Here is an 18,049-nt window from a genome sequence, read left to right on the forward strand (position 1 = left end):
CCTGCACAAACAACGCGATGATGAAGGCGATGACTGGTGGGCACCGACCGGTACCGTAATAATAGGTGAATTTGACGGTGCTTTGGAGGACAATCTAAATATTTTTAGAGATTTGAGAGCAATGTTTGATTCAGTGTTTTCTTGTGGAAGTGCTGAGGACTCCTCGGTTTCCATAAAGAAAGTAACTCGTCAACATTTCCTTACCATCTCCAAATTGACCTGCATTCGGACGCAGTAGGCGACGTTATTGTTTGTTGAGTATGTTGGCACGTACAGTGATACTTTTTCAAGTCAATATAAACTATCAAGAATGAGTTTTATCACTTTGAAATTGCACGCAGCAAAGTCATCATTGCTGCCAAAACCAATGATGGGCTATTTCGCCTTAAGTTCTACTATAACTAGGCTATTAAAAATGATTGACAATCTCATTGACACTTCATAAAATAGTGTTCGTAGAACAGATTGTATTTCAGTGTTTCAAAAATACTAAAATCTCTTCCATATTCATTATTCGAATATAAAACCTCAAAAGTTCTCAACTTCAACGAAATCTGCTCTGACATAAAGTGCCATAATAATATTATTTTCTTTTGCTTAACATAAATTACCTATGTTATATCGTTCAACATGTTCAAGATTATCAAAGCCACCCCGTTTAACGGTACCTTACCATTCGGGACCAATAGTTTCGGACAACACGATGGAATGGCAAAACGTATGTGGCGTGTAGTTCTGCCGAAGTGGGTGTGGATAGTTAGATGGAACATTAACAGAAGGAAACCGAACAAGTTGAAAGTTTTAGTTTCCCGAAATCGGAAACGGATATGTTGCCTGCAGCATGCACTGTCGGATAGTTTCCAGAGGAAATGAAACTGCTCAAGGGGATTTTGGGGCGTTGAACGTTGAACGTTGAAAGTTGTGTTTAAATGGTGAAATCCAGGGTTTAATTCCTAAAAACTTGATAAGAGCTTGCAAATATTTCAGCATGAAAAATTGGATAAAGAGTAAAAAAAACGACAATTTATCAGTCATTTGTAAGTAACTAAATTCGTATTAGGTACAAACAAAATCCTGACCATGTTCACAAGGAAAGAAGTACTCAAAAAATTCTATTTTCGTTTCTGTATCAAAATGCGTCAGTTCTTTTGAAGGTTGCTCAACACGTTCAAGTTCACGTAAAACATAGTCTTCATTCATACCCATAGTTCATGACTACTGAAAAATATATCTGCTTAGAAAGCTTTATACCGAACTGAAACAAGCTTAATTGTTATAGCAATGATCTCCTGATCAAATTTTGACTTTTTTCGTCTATGGAAAACTTTAAAATGATCCTTGGATACATTAGAGCAGAAAGCGGATGGCTTTAAGTTAATAAGTGAAATTCGAAGGACTTCCAAGATGAAACAGAACTGGATTTCTCGTAAGAATCTCTGTAGGAAACCACGGAGATATCTTTCAAAAAACTTTAAAAGACTTCCTCGAAGAAGCTTCTCAAAAAATGTCTGGAAGTAAATGAAAAAACCGAATTTAGTACTATACCATTCAATTCCACTAGAGTTTGTATTCTTAGACAGATCCGCGTATTTCGAGAGTGTTTTGGAAAGCCCGAGCAAGACGCTTCGTTTTCGGGACGCCGGGAGTTTGGTTTTCGTTTCGCGTGTTCTGCTGGGCAGTGCTTCGGAAAGTCCAAGCAAGACGGTTCGTTTTCGGGGCACCGAGAAGTTTTGCTGTTCGCGCTGTGTGAGTGCGAAAAATATTCGTGTTCAATCGAGGATGAATTACCAACTGGTGAGCTCGTTTCATGCTTATGATAACACATTTTTTCATGAAAGTGTTAGTTTTATGTAATATTCAATCAAACTTTGTATGGTTCTTCACTACAAGTGTCGGCATTATGCTTGTTCTATACAATTTTAATATACAAATAAAATTTTTGATATGACTTAAGATACTTTTTTTTAATTGTTCGACATTATGTATGTTGACGTATTTTTTAAAACTTCTACCAAAGACTTTTCTTCTTGAGACAAAAATGCACAGCAATACACTTTTGTAATTTTCAAACAAACTATGTATGGTTCGTCACTACAAGTGTCGGCATTATTCCTGTTTCATATAATTTATAATATATGTATATATTTTTCTCTTTTCGCAATTAATAAATACTTCTTTTGAATGGTTTGACATTATAGATGTTGACGTTTATTTTAATTCTTTTACCCAAAACATTTCGAGACAAAAATAAAAAAGCTTTAAGTATAAGTCGTATTTTTCTCCTTATCCATGGATCGCATCACCGACCAAAGGTGACTCCCAGATCTTTTCCTGTTCCACTAATAAACACCCTTCCCGTGATGGTTGTGGAGATGCAGAGGTATTCTCGGTCTCTAGAAGCAACAATCATTACACCCTAACATTCCTTCCCCATTCCAACTGACTGTAAGGACTTGGCCGGCGTCATTATTGATCAATAATATTAGATCTGCTAAAATTGCACTCCGAGAGTAAGCGGAAACACCCATCCCTTATTCATTTGGATCGCAGTGCAATTATTACCAGTTCCGATCAATCAAGGAGTAGCAACCATTGACATGTACAGTCAGTCTATGCTCTGATATGCTATGCTTTGACAGATCCGCGTATTTCGACCTCAACTGTAAGGCCGTGTTCAGTGTCGTGTACTAGACTCGACTCGAAGACTAGTACACGACAATGAAGACGGCCTTACAGTTGAGTTTGAAATACGCCTATCTGTCTAAGGATACAAACTCTAGTGGAATTAAATGGTATAGTACTAAATTCGGTTTTTCATGTACTTATAGGTATCTACTAAACAGCTCGAAGATTTATTATCAATGTCTGGAAGTTTTTTTATACACTAACAAAATTACAAAAATATTTTTGAGGAATCCCTGCTTTCTGAGATCCTTGTAGAGATTAAAAAAAACTAAGCAGAAATTTTAGAATGAAATCGATTTTTCGTTTATCTTAGGGAAATACAATTCTAAAATGAAACATAGTTATTTTTTGTAGAGGTTCATGGAGTAATCTTAGAAGAACTTTTTACAGAAACCATTGATGAAAAACCTAAATGTTTTTTTATTTGTAAACAAATTGTCAAAAAAACATGATTACGTGTTAAAATAAGCATTTAGGAGTACTCATAAGAGTAATAACTGGAAGATAAGTACCTTAACTAATGCATATCTGGAAAACATCTGGAAATCCGGGCAGATCGAAAAGTTTCTCAAAGGTGCTGCAAAAAATCTTCTATTTGGCACTGCGTCCCTGTTGTACAAAGCATTCAGCTTATGGTAAGGGTCATTTAGCCGAATGCCGTTTGGCCGAAATAATGAAATAAAAGAATTAATCAAAGTATACGTGCTACGCATGAGCTCCGAAGCTGCAGTGATGTTCTGAATAATAGCAAGATATGTTCTAGTTGTGTTTCCTTTCAAGCAATCTAAATAAAGTTTTGTTCACAGATATACAAATATGTTCGATTTTCAACAAAAACATTTCAAACTTTATGAAACCTTGCCGGAAAGTCAGATTCTAGGTGAAATTGTTCGGAATAAGAGCAGTTTAATGAAATGGAAAACCTTATTCATACCCAACCAAAAATTTCTAGAAGCACAATTTTAAAATTTAAAACTGCCGTTTCTTTTTTGAAAAATTGCACATAGCATGCACGCAGGGGCTTAGCTTAGCTTAGCTTAACTTAGACTGACTACACATATCAATGGTTGCTATTCCGTGATTGACCGAAGTCAGTGAAAATGCACAAAGAATCAACTAGAAGTTCAGCTGGGATTGGCCATAATCTTCTTCAGTGTGCATAATTCAGTGCCTCTATTTATACAAGGTCAATAACGGCGCCGGCCACGTCCTTGCAGTCAGGTGGGATTGAGGGAAGGAATGTTAGTGTGTAACCTTTGCTATTTGGAGACCGTGTTTGCCTCTGCATCTTCACAAAGGTTACTGGGAGGGATGTTTGTTAATGGGGAGGATCGTTGGGTCAAAGGATTCACTTTGATAAGCGATTAGACCATGATAAACAATGATTTGTGAGATATATGCATGCTTATACGTAAATATAATTGTTCATATAATTTCTATGTAGAGGAAAATTATGCCGACACTTGAGGTGACGAACCATTCAAAGTTTGTTGAACAAATACCTAAATGTAACATTCCTACAGCTGTCAGTACGAAAGCATGTGTTATTATATTTTACTCATTTGAAAAGAAACAAAAGACTCAATTGGTTGGGACATCATAGAACACTCTTATTCTTATGCCGACACTTACAGCGGCGAACCATCCAAAGTTTGTTGAATAAAGTGAACCTTTCGCAAGTCTACACTTGTAGTGTTGAACCATTCAAAGTTTTTTTTAATTACAAAAATAAAGGTATATAAGGGGTGTTCTGAAAAAAAAAAATGTTAAACATAAATAAATCATGAATCAGAGTTTGTGTCGACACTCACAGTGACGAACCATCCATAGTTTGTTGAAACATCATATTTACATCCCACCATTGTAACGATTAAATGTGCAGTCATACATATTTTATAGATTAGAAATAGTAGCATGAAACGAGCTCACCAATTGATCCGTTATCCTTGACTGAGCAGCCACAATCCATTTCAGCTTCACTCGTTTGCTCGGCTAGCACAAAAAAAAATAAAAAATAGGCGCGCGACCCGAAAAAAAAATACGGACGACAGCTCGGGCTTTCTTGACGCACTGCCCAGGAGCAAGCGTCAAGGTCGTCGAAAGATCAAAAAGAACGAACCGATCGCGGCACTTTTTCACTTACGAGATCGACGCGCGACATGTTTGATCCTGCCCTCGTCGCTCGCTCCGGCAAAAGCAAGCGTCAAGGTCGAAAGATCAAACAGAACTCTGCACATAGCATGCACGCAGGGGCTTACAAAAACTTATTTAAGCATAAGTTTTTGAAATAATCAGTGGTAAAAGTGCATAAATTACCAGAAATGATTTTTTTATGAAAGAAGGTTAAAGCTATGTTAAAAACGTTGTCATGTATTACGTCAAGATATATTAAAGGCAGAAGTCGGAAAATATGTTTTACAGAATACTACTTATGAACGTGTTGTAAGCTTCAATGCTAATAATTATGAGAAAAGTAAGTTTTGGAAGAACAGCCTATGATCAAAAGAAGGAAAAATCTCTTATATACGAAAATGTAAGCAAGTGGAATACCAAGAATCGTTATATCAGTATAAATACAAATGACTTAAGGAAATAATAACATCAATTAAAATAATTAATTGCCAACAGTAATACCACCAAAAAGACTCAAAAGAATAGCCAAATCCTGATGAGTAATTAAAAATCAATTCTAGCACACTGCTAGTAAGCTAAAAACAAACCAGTATTTAGCCAAGACCCAACTTAAAAGTAGATTGGAGTATCTTGTACATTTTAATACCGCCCTAAATGCTTATCTTTGACTGATACGCGTATTTTGACTACCACTTGCAGTCTCTATCAGCGTTAGTTACTTGTCTCGGCCAAACGACACTTTCGGCTTAATGGCCCTACACAGTTTTGTAGAATAGTTTAATTGAAAGTTTGTCGTCAGTGTTTTTATGCATTTTTTTTCATTTCGTTTGCCGTAACTGTTAGGGTTTTCTAGAATATTTGCTTAAAATAAGGTAATTCCTTTGAACCTAATCCACAGATCTTAAAAACAATGATTTTTTTTTTTGAAGAAAAAAAAATGGCTTGTAAGTGTCAATTGTTTTGTCAATTTCATTTTAATCACCTTAAATGTTGTTTCTTAAATGAACCGGTTCCCGGAAAACGAATGAAGATCAATTAAAAGGACCGAAGCAACAAGTTAAATCGTGTGATCCCTTTCAGAAAGCGAGCCTGTAGCGTTCATTTCATTTATTAAGTTAACATCTAGACAGATAACACTGAATCAACAATTTCACGCCACAATACTCGGTTCGTGGCCGCATCTCTCCATCCTCGGTTTTGCCCCACGCTCGCCAAATCGATACGTACTTGATCCTAGCTCCCTGCGCTCCACGCCTTCTTGTACCAACCGGATCCGAAGTGAACACCATCTTTCCAGGGTTGCTGTCCGGCATTCTTGCAACATGCCCTGCCCATCGTATCCTTCTAGCTTTGGCCACCTTCTGAATACTGGGTCCGCCGTAGAGTTGGGCGAGCTCGTGGTTCATCCTTCGCCGCCACACACCGTTCTCCTGCACACCGCCGAAGATCGTCCTAAGCACCCGAAGTTCGAAGATTCCAAGTGTTTGCGGTTCCTCTTCGAGCATCGTCCACGTTTCATGCTTGTTTTGTACATGGTACATTTGGTGCGGTGGTGAATCTTTCTTGACCGCAGCTTTTTGTGGAGGCCATAGTAGGCCCGACTTTCACTGATGATGCGCCTCGTATTTCACGGCTAACGTTATTGTCAGCCGTCAGCAAGGATCCAAGGTAGACGAACTCGTCGACCACCTCGAACGTATCCTCGTCTATCGTAACACTGCTACCTAAGCGAGCCCTGTCGCGCTCGTCCCCACCAGCTAGCATTTACTTTGTCTTGGTCGCATTCACCACCAGTCCAACTTTTGCTGCCTCGCGTCTCAGGCGGGTGTACAGGTCTGCAACCATTTCAAATTCATTCAAATTCGGATGAAGGATCAATTGGTTAGGGGAAGATTCAAGGGTTCATTCACATATTTCATAACGCCAAAAAAGGCAACATTCGACACCCGCCCACCCCCTCGTAACGCTTTTTGTATGAATATTCTACCAATTTTGTATGAGCCGTAACAACACGAGGACACCCACCCACCCCCTACAGCAGCGTTATGTAATTCGTGCATAAGCCCCAAATATGACGTCCATTGTTTTTCAAAAATTTTAGACCCCCCCTCCCCCCTCTGTCACGCTTTTTATAATACCTAATAATACACTGCCACACTTTCGTAGACCCCCTCCATCCCCCAAATGATGGACGTCATAATTGAATGACCCCTAGCTCGTTTCATGTTTTCGTTTCAGATCAATTAAATAAGTATAACAACACGTTTGGTCGTTACAATGGTGGGACGTAAATATGATTTTTCAACAAACTTTGAATGGTTCTCTAAGCGTACACGGTGTCTTTGTGGAGTAACTTTATTACAAAAAAATAGGTAAGTCTGAAATTTCGAACTAAAAACAATTAGACTTTGCTCTTTAATTTGCGACCAAAATCAAAATAATCGGTCGGAGGTCCAGAACATTTTTTTTATTTTGTGTGAAGTATTCATGGATATGTGTTTTTTTTACCGACACACATTGCGTTGAACATAGATACGGGACAAACTGCAAGATCAAACCATTTGAACACCTTGGCTTGGAAGGTAAAGTTGTTCTTGCTCAAAAGAGCTGTAATAAGCATATATGACATATGATATACGCATAATTGCAAAACTGTCTCAAACATCATTTTAGTTATTGTCCACGGAAAACCTTGAAAATCGTACTTAAATTGGTCATAATGATGTAAGAAGTTTTTAGGAAATATTATTAATAGGTGAAGATGCATCGATATCAAACCTCGAATTTTCAAGAGCTTGTTTGTAGATCTTGAGAGCCTGACAACTTTTTGCGTTGAACATTTTATTGATTAGTCGCCACCAGCGAGTGACCAGTGAGTTACCGGTTGTCTGCTTCTCTAGACTTGTGCTTTTGAAAATTCGAGGTTTGGCTTCTATGTATATTTACCCTTAAAACCATTGATAACCGAGTGTGTAGCTCGTTGTTATTAAGCAAATAAACGGACCAAAATAAAAACTGTCCCCGCTGGGAGACAGAGGAGGATCTTCTCTTTGTCGTAGCATTGTGAAATAAAGTGTAAATCTATTCGTTTGCTCAGTAATAACAAGCTATGGCTTTTAGGACGAGATCATAAATTATGCGAGATTTCTCTTTTTACTCGTTACAAAAGTGACTTATCCGCCTTTCAAACAACACAATTTCAGTTATTCGAATTAACTTGTTGCGGTAACTTGCGCCGTACCCTATGAGTGGTGAAAGAGAGCATCAACCATATCCATATCTCTGACAAGTCGCATTGAACTGTTGTAAAGATAGGCGTGTATTGTGTTGCTTCCATTGCTGCATCTATTAGCGTTGTAATTATTTGCCTAAATCTGCCGGTTAACAGGAATTATTTGGTCCACCATAGGTTGTAGGGTAATAAAGATCGTGCTTGGTGCCTGTAAAGTAAGAACTAAAAAATACTGAAAAACAAGTAAAATATGTAATTCATCAAAATATTTACAGTTTGATTCACACATTGAATTTGGTGTCAGTTGGTTGGAGTTTTAAGGAGTAGGATCTGACCAGTGTGAGTAACTTTATTGTTGTTGTGATTGCAAATACTTATTATTAAATGATTAAATATAGCTTTTAGCGTTTCTGGATTCAACATTTGGTGTAGTTTCTTGCTGAAAAGAGTCCCGATTACTCCTACCCAACAATCTAAAAGACTGAGATCGCATCAGCATGCCGAATAGCACGAGAAGTACCCGCAGTCGCAATGCTAAGGTGTGTTGCCAAGCCTGCAATGATCCGGACAACGATCAAATGGTTAGCTGTAATATTTGTGGTTCGCGATGGCATTCTGCCTGTGTGAATTACAGCGATATTTCGGGACAGGATCTGGCGTTCGTTTGTCCCAAGTGCCAAAAATCACCAGCCGTAGTACACGCTGCAGTTAGTTCAGTTGGCTGTAAAAGTTTAAATAAAGCTGGAAGTAAAACTAGTTCAATTTCAACACGCACTAGCTCACGTACGAAAAAAGCCCGCCTACAGCTTGAGCAACTAGAAGCCCAGAAAGCTTTAGCAATGAAACGTCTGGAACTGGAGCTCCGAGAGCAGGAACGTAAGTTAGAGCATCAAACCAAGGAAGCTGAAGTATTACTACAGCATAGACTTGAGCAGGAGAAGCAGCGCAAAGAAATAGAAATAGAACAGCGGCAGCTAGAACTGGAGCAGACCATATTGGAAGAATCTTTCCGTTTGCGGGAAATTATTGCACTAGAAGACGATGGCAAAAGTGTTATCTCTGAGCAAAGCACATTCAGTAAAGTGAACAAATGGAAAACCTTAAGTTCCACAATGGTAGCCTCAACAGGAAGGGTTCACGAAACTGGCCTGAATAATGACGAAGCAGCGACTGGGACTAGAATGCCATACAGGCAGAAAGGCACTCAGCATCCGTCTAGCATCACACAGGGTGTTCTAGAAACGGCGTTAGCGGGTATTTCATTAGGGCAGTCATATCTAGAGCCATCTCTTGGAGGACTAATTGGTCGGACTGAGAACACCATATTGCCGGTTGTTACGGAAAATCCTCTCTTCGTTTCCCAGCCTGCAAACCCTATCGGCTCTACTCAGTTAGCCACGAACAATATATCTCAAACCAACATTCTCTTGGATCCAGCTCGTTCATCGTTCAGCCAACAACCAACGCATAATTGCCCCCCGGCTGTTGCACATCCAGGTGGTGTCTGTCAACGAAATGAAGAAGAAATGTTGAGAAGACCACTTCCACCACGAACAATGGATGGGTACGTACCAACCAGGACACAGTTGGAACAGAGACTTCCAATATCATTCGAACCACAGCGATCTTTCGGTCAGCAGCAACACTCGACAATCCGGCAAAACCGAGAGCAGCCTGAATCATCTGAATTGCCAGCGGACTGGGAGGGACCATCCGCACGGCAGTTGGCCGCAAGACAGGTGATGGCCAGAGACTTGCCTACATTTTCGGGTAATCCCGAAGACTGGCCGTTGTTCATAAGCTCTTACAATAACTCGACAAGAGCGTGTGGCTTCTCAGATGTGGAGAATTTAACGAGGCTACAACGGTGCTTAAAAGGGCACGCTTTAGAGTCAGTGCGAAGCCGACTGTTGATGCCAGCTGGTGTACCGCACGTTATCGCTACTTTGGAAACATTGTATGGCAGACCGGAATTGATTATTCACACCTTGTTGCAGAAGATTCGAAACGTGCCATCACCGAAACAAGATAGGCTTGAGACTCTCATAGCATTTGGAATGGCAGTACAAAATCTCAGCGACCATCTGGAAGCCGGGAGACAATTAGCACATCTCAACAACCCGATGCTACTATTCGAGTTGGTAGAGAAACTCCCAGCGCATATGAAACTTGATTGGTCGCTATACAAGCAACGTTTTGCTGACGCGAATCTTCGAACGTTTTCGCAATACATGCAAACGTTGGTGCGAGCTGCTACAGATGTAACCATGCACTACGATCCTACCCAAAATCTACAGCGCATGTCCAAGGAAAAGCTTTGCAAAGAGAAGACGTTTTGTGGTGCTCATTCGAAAGATGACACACTAGATGGGATGTCACGAGAAGAAGAGGATCAGGATATGATTCATCCAGTAGTACCGGCGTGCCTGATATGCAAAAATCCAGACCATCGCGTGAAAGACTGTGTCGAATTCGATAGGAAAACAATCGACGAACGCTGGAAGTTGACTCAACAACTGGGTTTGTGTCGACTATGTCTCGGTGCCCACGGCAAACGTCCTTGCAAAGTACGCAAGCAATGTGATTTTGAGGGATGTCAAAGACGTCACCACCCGTTATTACATTCGTGTCCAGATCCAAGAGATGTAAGAACCAACAGCAAACCCAACGAGGTAAATGCCCATAAGGACGGAGATGATCAAACATCCTGCGAAATAATGCCCAGTGGTTCTCAAGCAATTACTAATCACCATAGCACGGATAAGAAGACACTTTTCCGCATCATTCCCGTAACACTATACGGAAATAATCGCTCAATATCAGTTTACGCCTTTTTAGATGATGGATCGGAAAAAAACGTTAATCGATGAAGAGGTGATAAAAGAGCTAGGTGTAGTAGGAGAGCCGCAAAAGCTGTGTCTGCAGTGGACTGCTAATGTGAAATGGGCTGAGATTAACTCAAAACGTGTGAATCTAGAAATCAGTGGAAATAATCCTGATACTAGACATCTTCTGACTGGAGCACGTACTGTGAGGAATTTGGACTTGCCGAAGCAATCACTGAGATTTGCAGAACTCGCAAGAGAGTTCCCTTATCTGAAAGGTATACCAGTCGAAGGATACCGTGATGCAATTCCAAAAATCTTAATAGGAAACGACAACGCGCACGTGACGTCGACGCTAAAGATCCGTGACGGTCAACCTGGGGAGCCAATTGCCGCCAAGACACGTTTAGGGTGGACGATATATGGATACAATCAAGACAATTTGGTAGGAAATACCTACAGCTTCCACATTCGAGAATACGCACTAGAGAAAACAATAAAAGGTGCTGTGCGGTTGGATGAAGTAGAAGAAGAAAGTAGTAGTAAAGGAGTTTACGTGGGTGATACATCTCAACTGCGAGGACCTTCTTGCGATTGTAGCAACGATATACTGATCACCAAAGGAAAGGGTTATTGTTGTAGGGTTAGGGGAAACCTACTTAAATCAGGCAATAGATGATTCGGTAAGAAAGTTAACGCTTCTGTAACAAAACCTTTGGAGTAAAGCTAGATCGGACCCCTTTCTAGCCTTACGGGTCGGGGAAATGTTGCGGTAACTTGCGCCGTACCCTATGAGTGGTGAAAGAGAGCATCAACCATATCCATATCTCTGACAAGTCGCATTGAACTGTTGTTAAGATAGGCGTGTATTGTGTTGCTTCCATTGCTGCATCTATTAGCGTTGTAATTATTTGCCTAAATCTGCCGGTTAACAGGAATTATTTGGTCCACCATAGGTTGTAGGGTAATAAAGATCGTGCTTGGTGCCTGTAAAGTAAGAACTAAAAAATACTGAAAAACAAGTAAAATATGTAATTCATCAAAATATTTACAGTTTGATTCACACATTGAATTTGGTGTCAGTTGGTTGGAGTTTTAAGGAGTAGGATCTGACCAGTGTGAGTAACTTTATTGTTGTTGTGATTGCAAATACTTATTATTAAATGATTAAATATAGCTTTTAGCGTTTCTGGATTCAACATTTGGTGTAGTTTCTTGCTGAAAAGAGTCCCGATTACTCCTACCCAACAATTTCCGATTCGTCTGACACGTTATCGTCACTACTGCATTCAGCTATCGAATCTTTCAAAGTTTGCAGAGAAGCTTGTCTTACCAGTCCGGCCAAGTCAGCGCCGGTATAACCCTCAGTAAGTCGCGCAACAACACTCAGATCAACATCATCAGCCAATGGAGGTTGCGTGCGGTTTTTAGTTAAAGCACGAAGAATATCTACGCGATCTTCTTCCGCTGGCAAGCCAACATACAGAATTTTATCCAAGCGTCCAGGGCGAAGAACGGCAGGATCAACGATATCTGGTCGGTTGGTTGCAGCCATCAGGAACACTCCCTTCCGATCCTCGATGCCATCCATTTCGGTGAGCAATTGATTCACCACTCGCATTCCTGCGCTACCCTCAGAACTGTCTGACCGTTTGGGACACAGTGAATCAAATTCATCGAAGAAGATGACACATGGAGTCGAGTTGCGAGCTCGTTGGAAACACTGACGAACGGCACGTTCCGACTCTCCGACATACATGTTCAACAGTTTGGGACCTTTGACTGAAATGAAATTGATGCCAGCTTCGTTGGCAACTGCCTTTGCGAGTAGTGTCTTACCGCATCCAGGTGGGCCACATAATAACACTCCGGAGGGAGAGCTGAGACCGAGTAATTTCAAACGCTGAGGGAATTTCACTGGGGCTAGGATAGCTAGTTTCAGCTCCTCACGAATATCACCCAGCGAACCGATATCATTCCACGTAACATCGGGTACAGTGATGAAGCCTTCACGCTTGGCTGAAGGTTGAACTGATTTTAGAGACTCCAGGAAGTCTGCTCGTTCAATGCACAAGGTTTCCAATTCATCATCTGGCAACGGATTCGAGTGATCCAACAAAAGGTTCATCATTTTCTCCAAAGTAAGAACTGGTGTAGGAGGACGTTCTTCATCAGCTGGTGTTTCATCGCTTTCTTCTACTACGGTTGGTTCTGGTACGGTTTGTTCGGGCTCTTCAACTGTGACTTCTTCTTTGTCTTTCTCGGTTTCCATCGGTTCATCGTCCTTCTTCTCAGCTTCACTCGATTCTGCAGCAACTGATTCCACCCCTTCAGTGGTCGACTTTGGAACTTCTTGTTCAATCTTATCGCCAGAAGTACTGCTATCAGCCACCATTTCTACATCTCCGTCAGTTGCCTTGGATTCTTCTACCTTTGCTTCATCGTCCGGTTTCTTTTCACTCTCCACGGCTTCCTTTGCAGCATCCTCATCCTTCTTTTCTTCATCAGCTGGTTTAGCTTCGGCAGCTTCAGCAGAATCAGCCATGCCTTCCCCTACTTTGTTCTCCTCATCCTTTTTGTCGTCAACTTTCACCTCCTCATCTTTCTTTTCCTCGGTCGTCTTCTCAGCTTCGGCTGACACCTCAACCACAGGGGCCTTTTCGGCTTCTGCCTCCTTCTTTTCGCCTTCTTTGGGTTCTTCCTTGTCGTCGTCCAAATTCACCACTTCTTCGACATCATCCTCAACGGCAACAACAGTAGAGGGCTTCGCATGTGATAAACCTTGTTATAAGGCATGTCATATACTTGCCCCATGGTGCTGAAAAATACGCTAATTTGGATGGTATTTGAGAAGTTTCAAATGTTATATTTTTTATGTTACTTTCTTTATGGCACAGTGCTTATGAAAAGATCAGAAACTAACATCATGAGGCTAAAATGGGTTTGGGATTTTTGTACTTGTTTGCAGTACTATAACCCCATATTAACCCCTCTACCAGCAGCTTCATTTTTTCAAAATATTCAAATCGCGATAACTTTTTTGTTTCTCAATAATTTTGAAAAAAAAAAAAAATTTCAACGACTTCTCAAAAAACTCTCTTATTTTCAGAATCTGTATCGGTTTTGAGCATTGGTCATCTATATTCGGAGATATTCCAAAATTCCTTGGGGACCGACGCATAGCCATAACTCTCGTAATTATCTCTGGCTACAGATTTTTTCTTATATTCGGTTATTCGCTTTTCAAAACTAAACTCTGATGAAAGTCTATTGTGAAGAAATTAAACAAATCGGTGTAACTGTTTTTGAGCAATGAGCTTTTATGTTTTTGGTACCACTCTTGAAACTAAGCGGGCAAACTTACAGTGCCAGGCCAACTCAGGACACAAGAGACTCCGGCAATCCCAGGGTCGGCTAGCTACTGGGTAATCAAGGGCTTTTCGCGATACAAAAACTAACTCACGGAACTTTCACTTTCCTTGAACATTTATTTTAAAATCCCTAATTGTGTCGTGTGCGTGTTGTTCTGTAGTTTGCAATTTAGTGTAAATTTGTTATGTGTGACCTAGTTCTATTACTCGTACCGGTACATACCGCTGCCGTTGGTTGGTGGATGCGAATGGCCGACACAGCGACTCAATCCTGCTGTGCGGCCGGAACTCTCGCCGGAATGGCGAAGCGGGCGGATGTACGGGCAGAGCCGTAGCGCGGTCTCATGGCGCCCTTGGCGAACCGACATTTGAGCGCCCCTTGTTTGAAGCTCAAGTTGTTTTTAAATATATTAAGAAAGCATTATATTACCTGTAATACGCGAAATTCTAGCGCGACTTCTGTAAAAATGGTTCATCGAAATTCTCAAGGATTATGATATTGCTGTTTATTAAAACTTTGTATACAGACATTCAATGATGGAATAAAGTTCTGTAAGAAGTCATACACAGCATACCAAATTTTATTCTCAGGAGGATTATCTGATAGCCCGGAAGTTATTGAATTTTCTAATACATTTCCTGTTAAAACCACTGGGATCTATTGAAATATCAGTATAGTGTATATTCCCTAAGAAATGCTTGTTGACAATTGCTGACCCATATACTTTTGCTTAAGTTTCTTAAATTTTTGTCCAATAGAGTAAAACTTAGTATTATGGCTTTTCACTACTGTTCTCATTTCAATGTCAAATATTTTTTTAATAGCTTGATACGGAATGTTGTGAGAATTGTTCTGAATATTCGATCTGATTCTTGAATAAGATACTATTCGATTCAAAATCACGTGAAAACGCCCTCCAAAGCTGACTAGGGATCCTACTTAAAATTTTGTCAAAAACTCGCATGGTATTCTGTCAAAGTCCCACATACATGCAGGCCTGGATTTGGGGGGGGGGGGGTTTGCCGAGGGGGAAGGGAAAAAAGTGAAACACAAATTAATGAAATATTTTCTACATCAATGATTTTAAATTTAAAGACATATCGGAAACGATTTCTAACAGATGTATTATGACATGAAATTATATTATTGTAAAGTAAGTAGTAAATTAAATCGCATGTAACTGAATTTTTCAGTATCAATGAAAACATTGCAATTCTCTGATGAAAATCATCGAAGTTATATCGAAAACTTTAAAACTCTTTTTGGTTTCTTATACAGCAAACTGTCACAGTTTTCTGGAAAGATACTGTCATAATTACAGTACTTTATGTCCTGGAATGATCATTAAAAGACTAAGACACTAAGTAATTCACATTTTTTTTTTGTATTTGATTACCAGGGTACTAAAGCTGTTATTCTATCAAAAACATTCAAAATTCAAACGGTAATTCGATGTTTCTTTATTCTACTGTACCCTTGTGATATATTTATAATTTTGTTTTAATATTTTCATAGTTTTGTTTAAATATATCAATATTTACCAAAGCCCAGAATTTACCAAAATGTCTGACCCAAATCTACATTATTTAAATTTAGTTATATTTTTAGTTATATATTTTCCCTGATCCCCAAATTACTAGCCCAAGGTAATTTGGATATGGTGTTTGTAAAATTTCCGCTCGAGGACTAACTGTTGTCAATATCTGGGCCATAAAAATTATAAACATTCCTTTTGAGCCTGCCTTCTGAAGACATGAGCCTTGGGGAAGGCTCAAATAGCTAATTCTGAAAGTTGTTAGTTGACCAAAAGTGAAGTTCATGTGCTTTTCTGAAAGCAATTGCTTCCTGTCCGCAAATACTAGTTGTATATCTGATTAAAGCAACGCTAGACAATCGTTTGTTCCTTTTCCGTTACGAACATAAAATTGATTTTTGAAGCGTATAGTTCAATCCAGTCGTTATAGGATCATATTTTTATAACAGTGATGGTGGGAGATCAGAAATTTTCTACACAATAAAATAAAATAGCTTATCGATTTTCTCATTGCTTCATGTGCAAGTATTTTATGCTGATGATTCATTTTGCGCAACCTTAACGAAGTGATGTGGGTATAGTCATGTTCGAGTGATAATACATTTTTTTAGTTTTCCTAATATATCATTTTCAAAATACTAAACTTGCCTATACTAAACGTTTCCTGCACATTTTGTGTCAAGGACCCCCTTCAAGAGATCTGACCCGGGCCCCATGAATCCCAAATCCGGCACTGCATACATGTATACCTATGTGGAAATTTTAAAAGAGATTTTTTAATGGACAATATGTCCTGATTTGTGTGATAATATGAGTAATAATTATGTGGAATTCTACTGTTTCATTTTTACTGAAGAAATAGTAAATTAATTGACCAAACCTTTTTTTCTGCTAGTGCACAAAATACTTAAATTAGAATTTCACTGTTGTTCGCGGCTTCTTTCAAAAGATTTGTGCCTTTAAAGTTTTGATTCAATATTTCATTTGTCTTCTTAACTGTTTCGCCTTTACTTTGAATTTTTGTGTAGAGATCTCCAAATCATTGCTGGAATTGGAAAGTTTTTATTTAATGTACATTGATAAGTTTGAGGTTTGTCACAGGAGTTTTAAATTAACTATATTTTTAATTTTTCTGCATTTTTTCAAGATTCTTCAAAAATATTTTATTAAAATCAATTGAGTAACACTATTTTCAAATTCTCATTTTTCACCTTGTTTTTCTGGTGTTACATCTTAACTGGGACAAAGCCTGCTTTTCAGATAAACCTGCCTAAACTAAGTGGTGTTCTTATGAGCACTTCCGCAGTTTTTACTGAAAGCTTTACTTGCCAATTGACCATTTTTTGCATTTGGATTGGATATCGTGTGGCAAGCACGAATATACTCTATGCCCAGGAGAATATAAGTTTTAAACTAACAACCCTCATTGTAGCTGCGCGTTTTTCGCTAGGACTGTAGCTGCGCGTTTTTCGCTAGGACTATCTAGGTCCCATAATTTGCATGGTCATGTTTAGAGTTTTTTTAACTGTCTCTTTGAGAGACCCCCTAATGAAATATGTCTCTTCTAAATTTTTACAAATTATGGCACGCATTTTGGCGCCCCCTAAAGGCTGGCGCCCTTGGCGGGTGCCAACCTGGCCAATAGCACGCTACGGCACTGTGTACGGGCTGGTATTCCGGTCCGTTGACGGGCCAGCGGGCGTTGCTGGACGGTGGGATGCAGGCGTCTTCCCTATTAGACGCAATCGGCCGGCCGTGGCATGGCCACCTTGGACGGCCGAGAGGGGGATCTCCTTGGCGATTAGGGCCAAGGGCCCGAGATATTGGTCCTACTAGAGGACAGGATCCTTAACTTTTAGGCCCGGAAGCCTAATGGCTTCACGAGCCGAGCCGTGTGCTAGACGGAAATAATGGCGAAACAAGACAAGAGCAAGAGGTCCTGAGCTACGTGTCTTCCCTTACACCCACTTAGCTCCTGCTAAGGGCCTAGGGGGGGGGGGGGGGGGTATTCTCACTATAACTTAACCACTGCACTTAGTTAAAATCTACGTCTGCAGCACACGGACGCCTGATATTGAAAGAGTGCAGTGGTTAAGTTATAGTGAGAATACCCCCCCCCCCCTAGGCCCTTAGCAGGAGCTAAGTGGGCGTAAGGGAAGACACCTAGCTCAGGACCTCTTGCTCTTGTCTTGTTAGCTAGCCGACCCTGGGATTGCCGGAGTCTCTTGTGTCCTGAGTTGGCCTGGCACTGTAAGTCTGCCCGCTTAG

At 40.0% G+C, this 18,049-nt stretch overlaps 1 protein-coding gene across 1 annotated transcript; it reads right to left on the bottom strand.

The window, feature by feature from the left end:
• Positions 1–12,115: 12,115 nt before the first annotated feature.
• LOC110677712 (ribosome biogenesis ATPase RIX7-like) lies at positions 12,116–14,592 on the bottom strand. The gene is made up of 2 exons (XM_021848859.1): positions 14,536–14,592; positions 12,116–13,639 (listed from the first exon to the last, which is right to left on the bottom strand). Exons 1-2 carry the CDS (start codon positions 14,590–14,592, stop codon positions 12,116–12,118), a joined length of 1,581 nt encoding a protein of 526 aa, XP_021704551.1.
• Between the last annotated feature and the right edge of the window lie 3,457 nt (positions 14,593–18,049).

This window comes from Aedes aegypti, chromosome 3 (genome assembly GCF_002204515.2).
Source record: "Aedes aegypti strain LVP_AGWG chromosome 3, AaegL5.0 Primary Assembly, whole genome shotgun sequence".
Taxonomy (NCBI): Eukaryota; Metazoa; Arthropoda; class Insecta; order Diptera; family Culicidae; genus Aedes; species Aedes aegypti.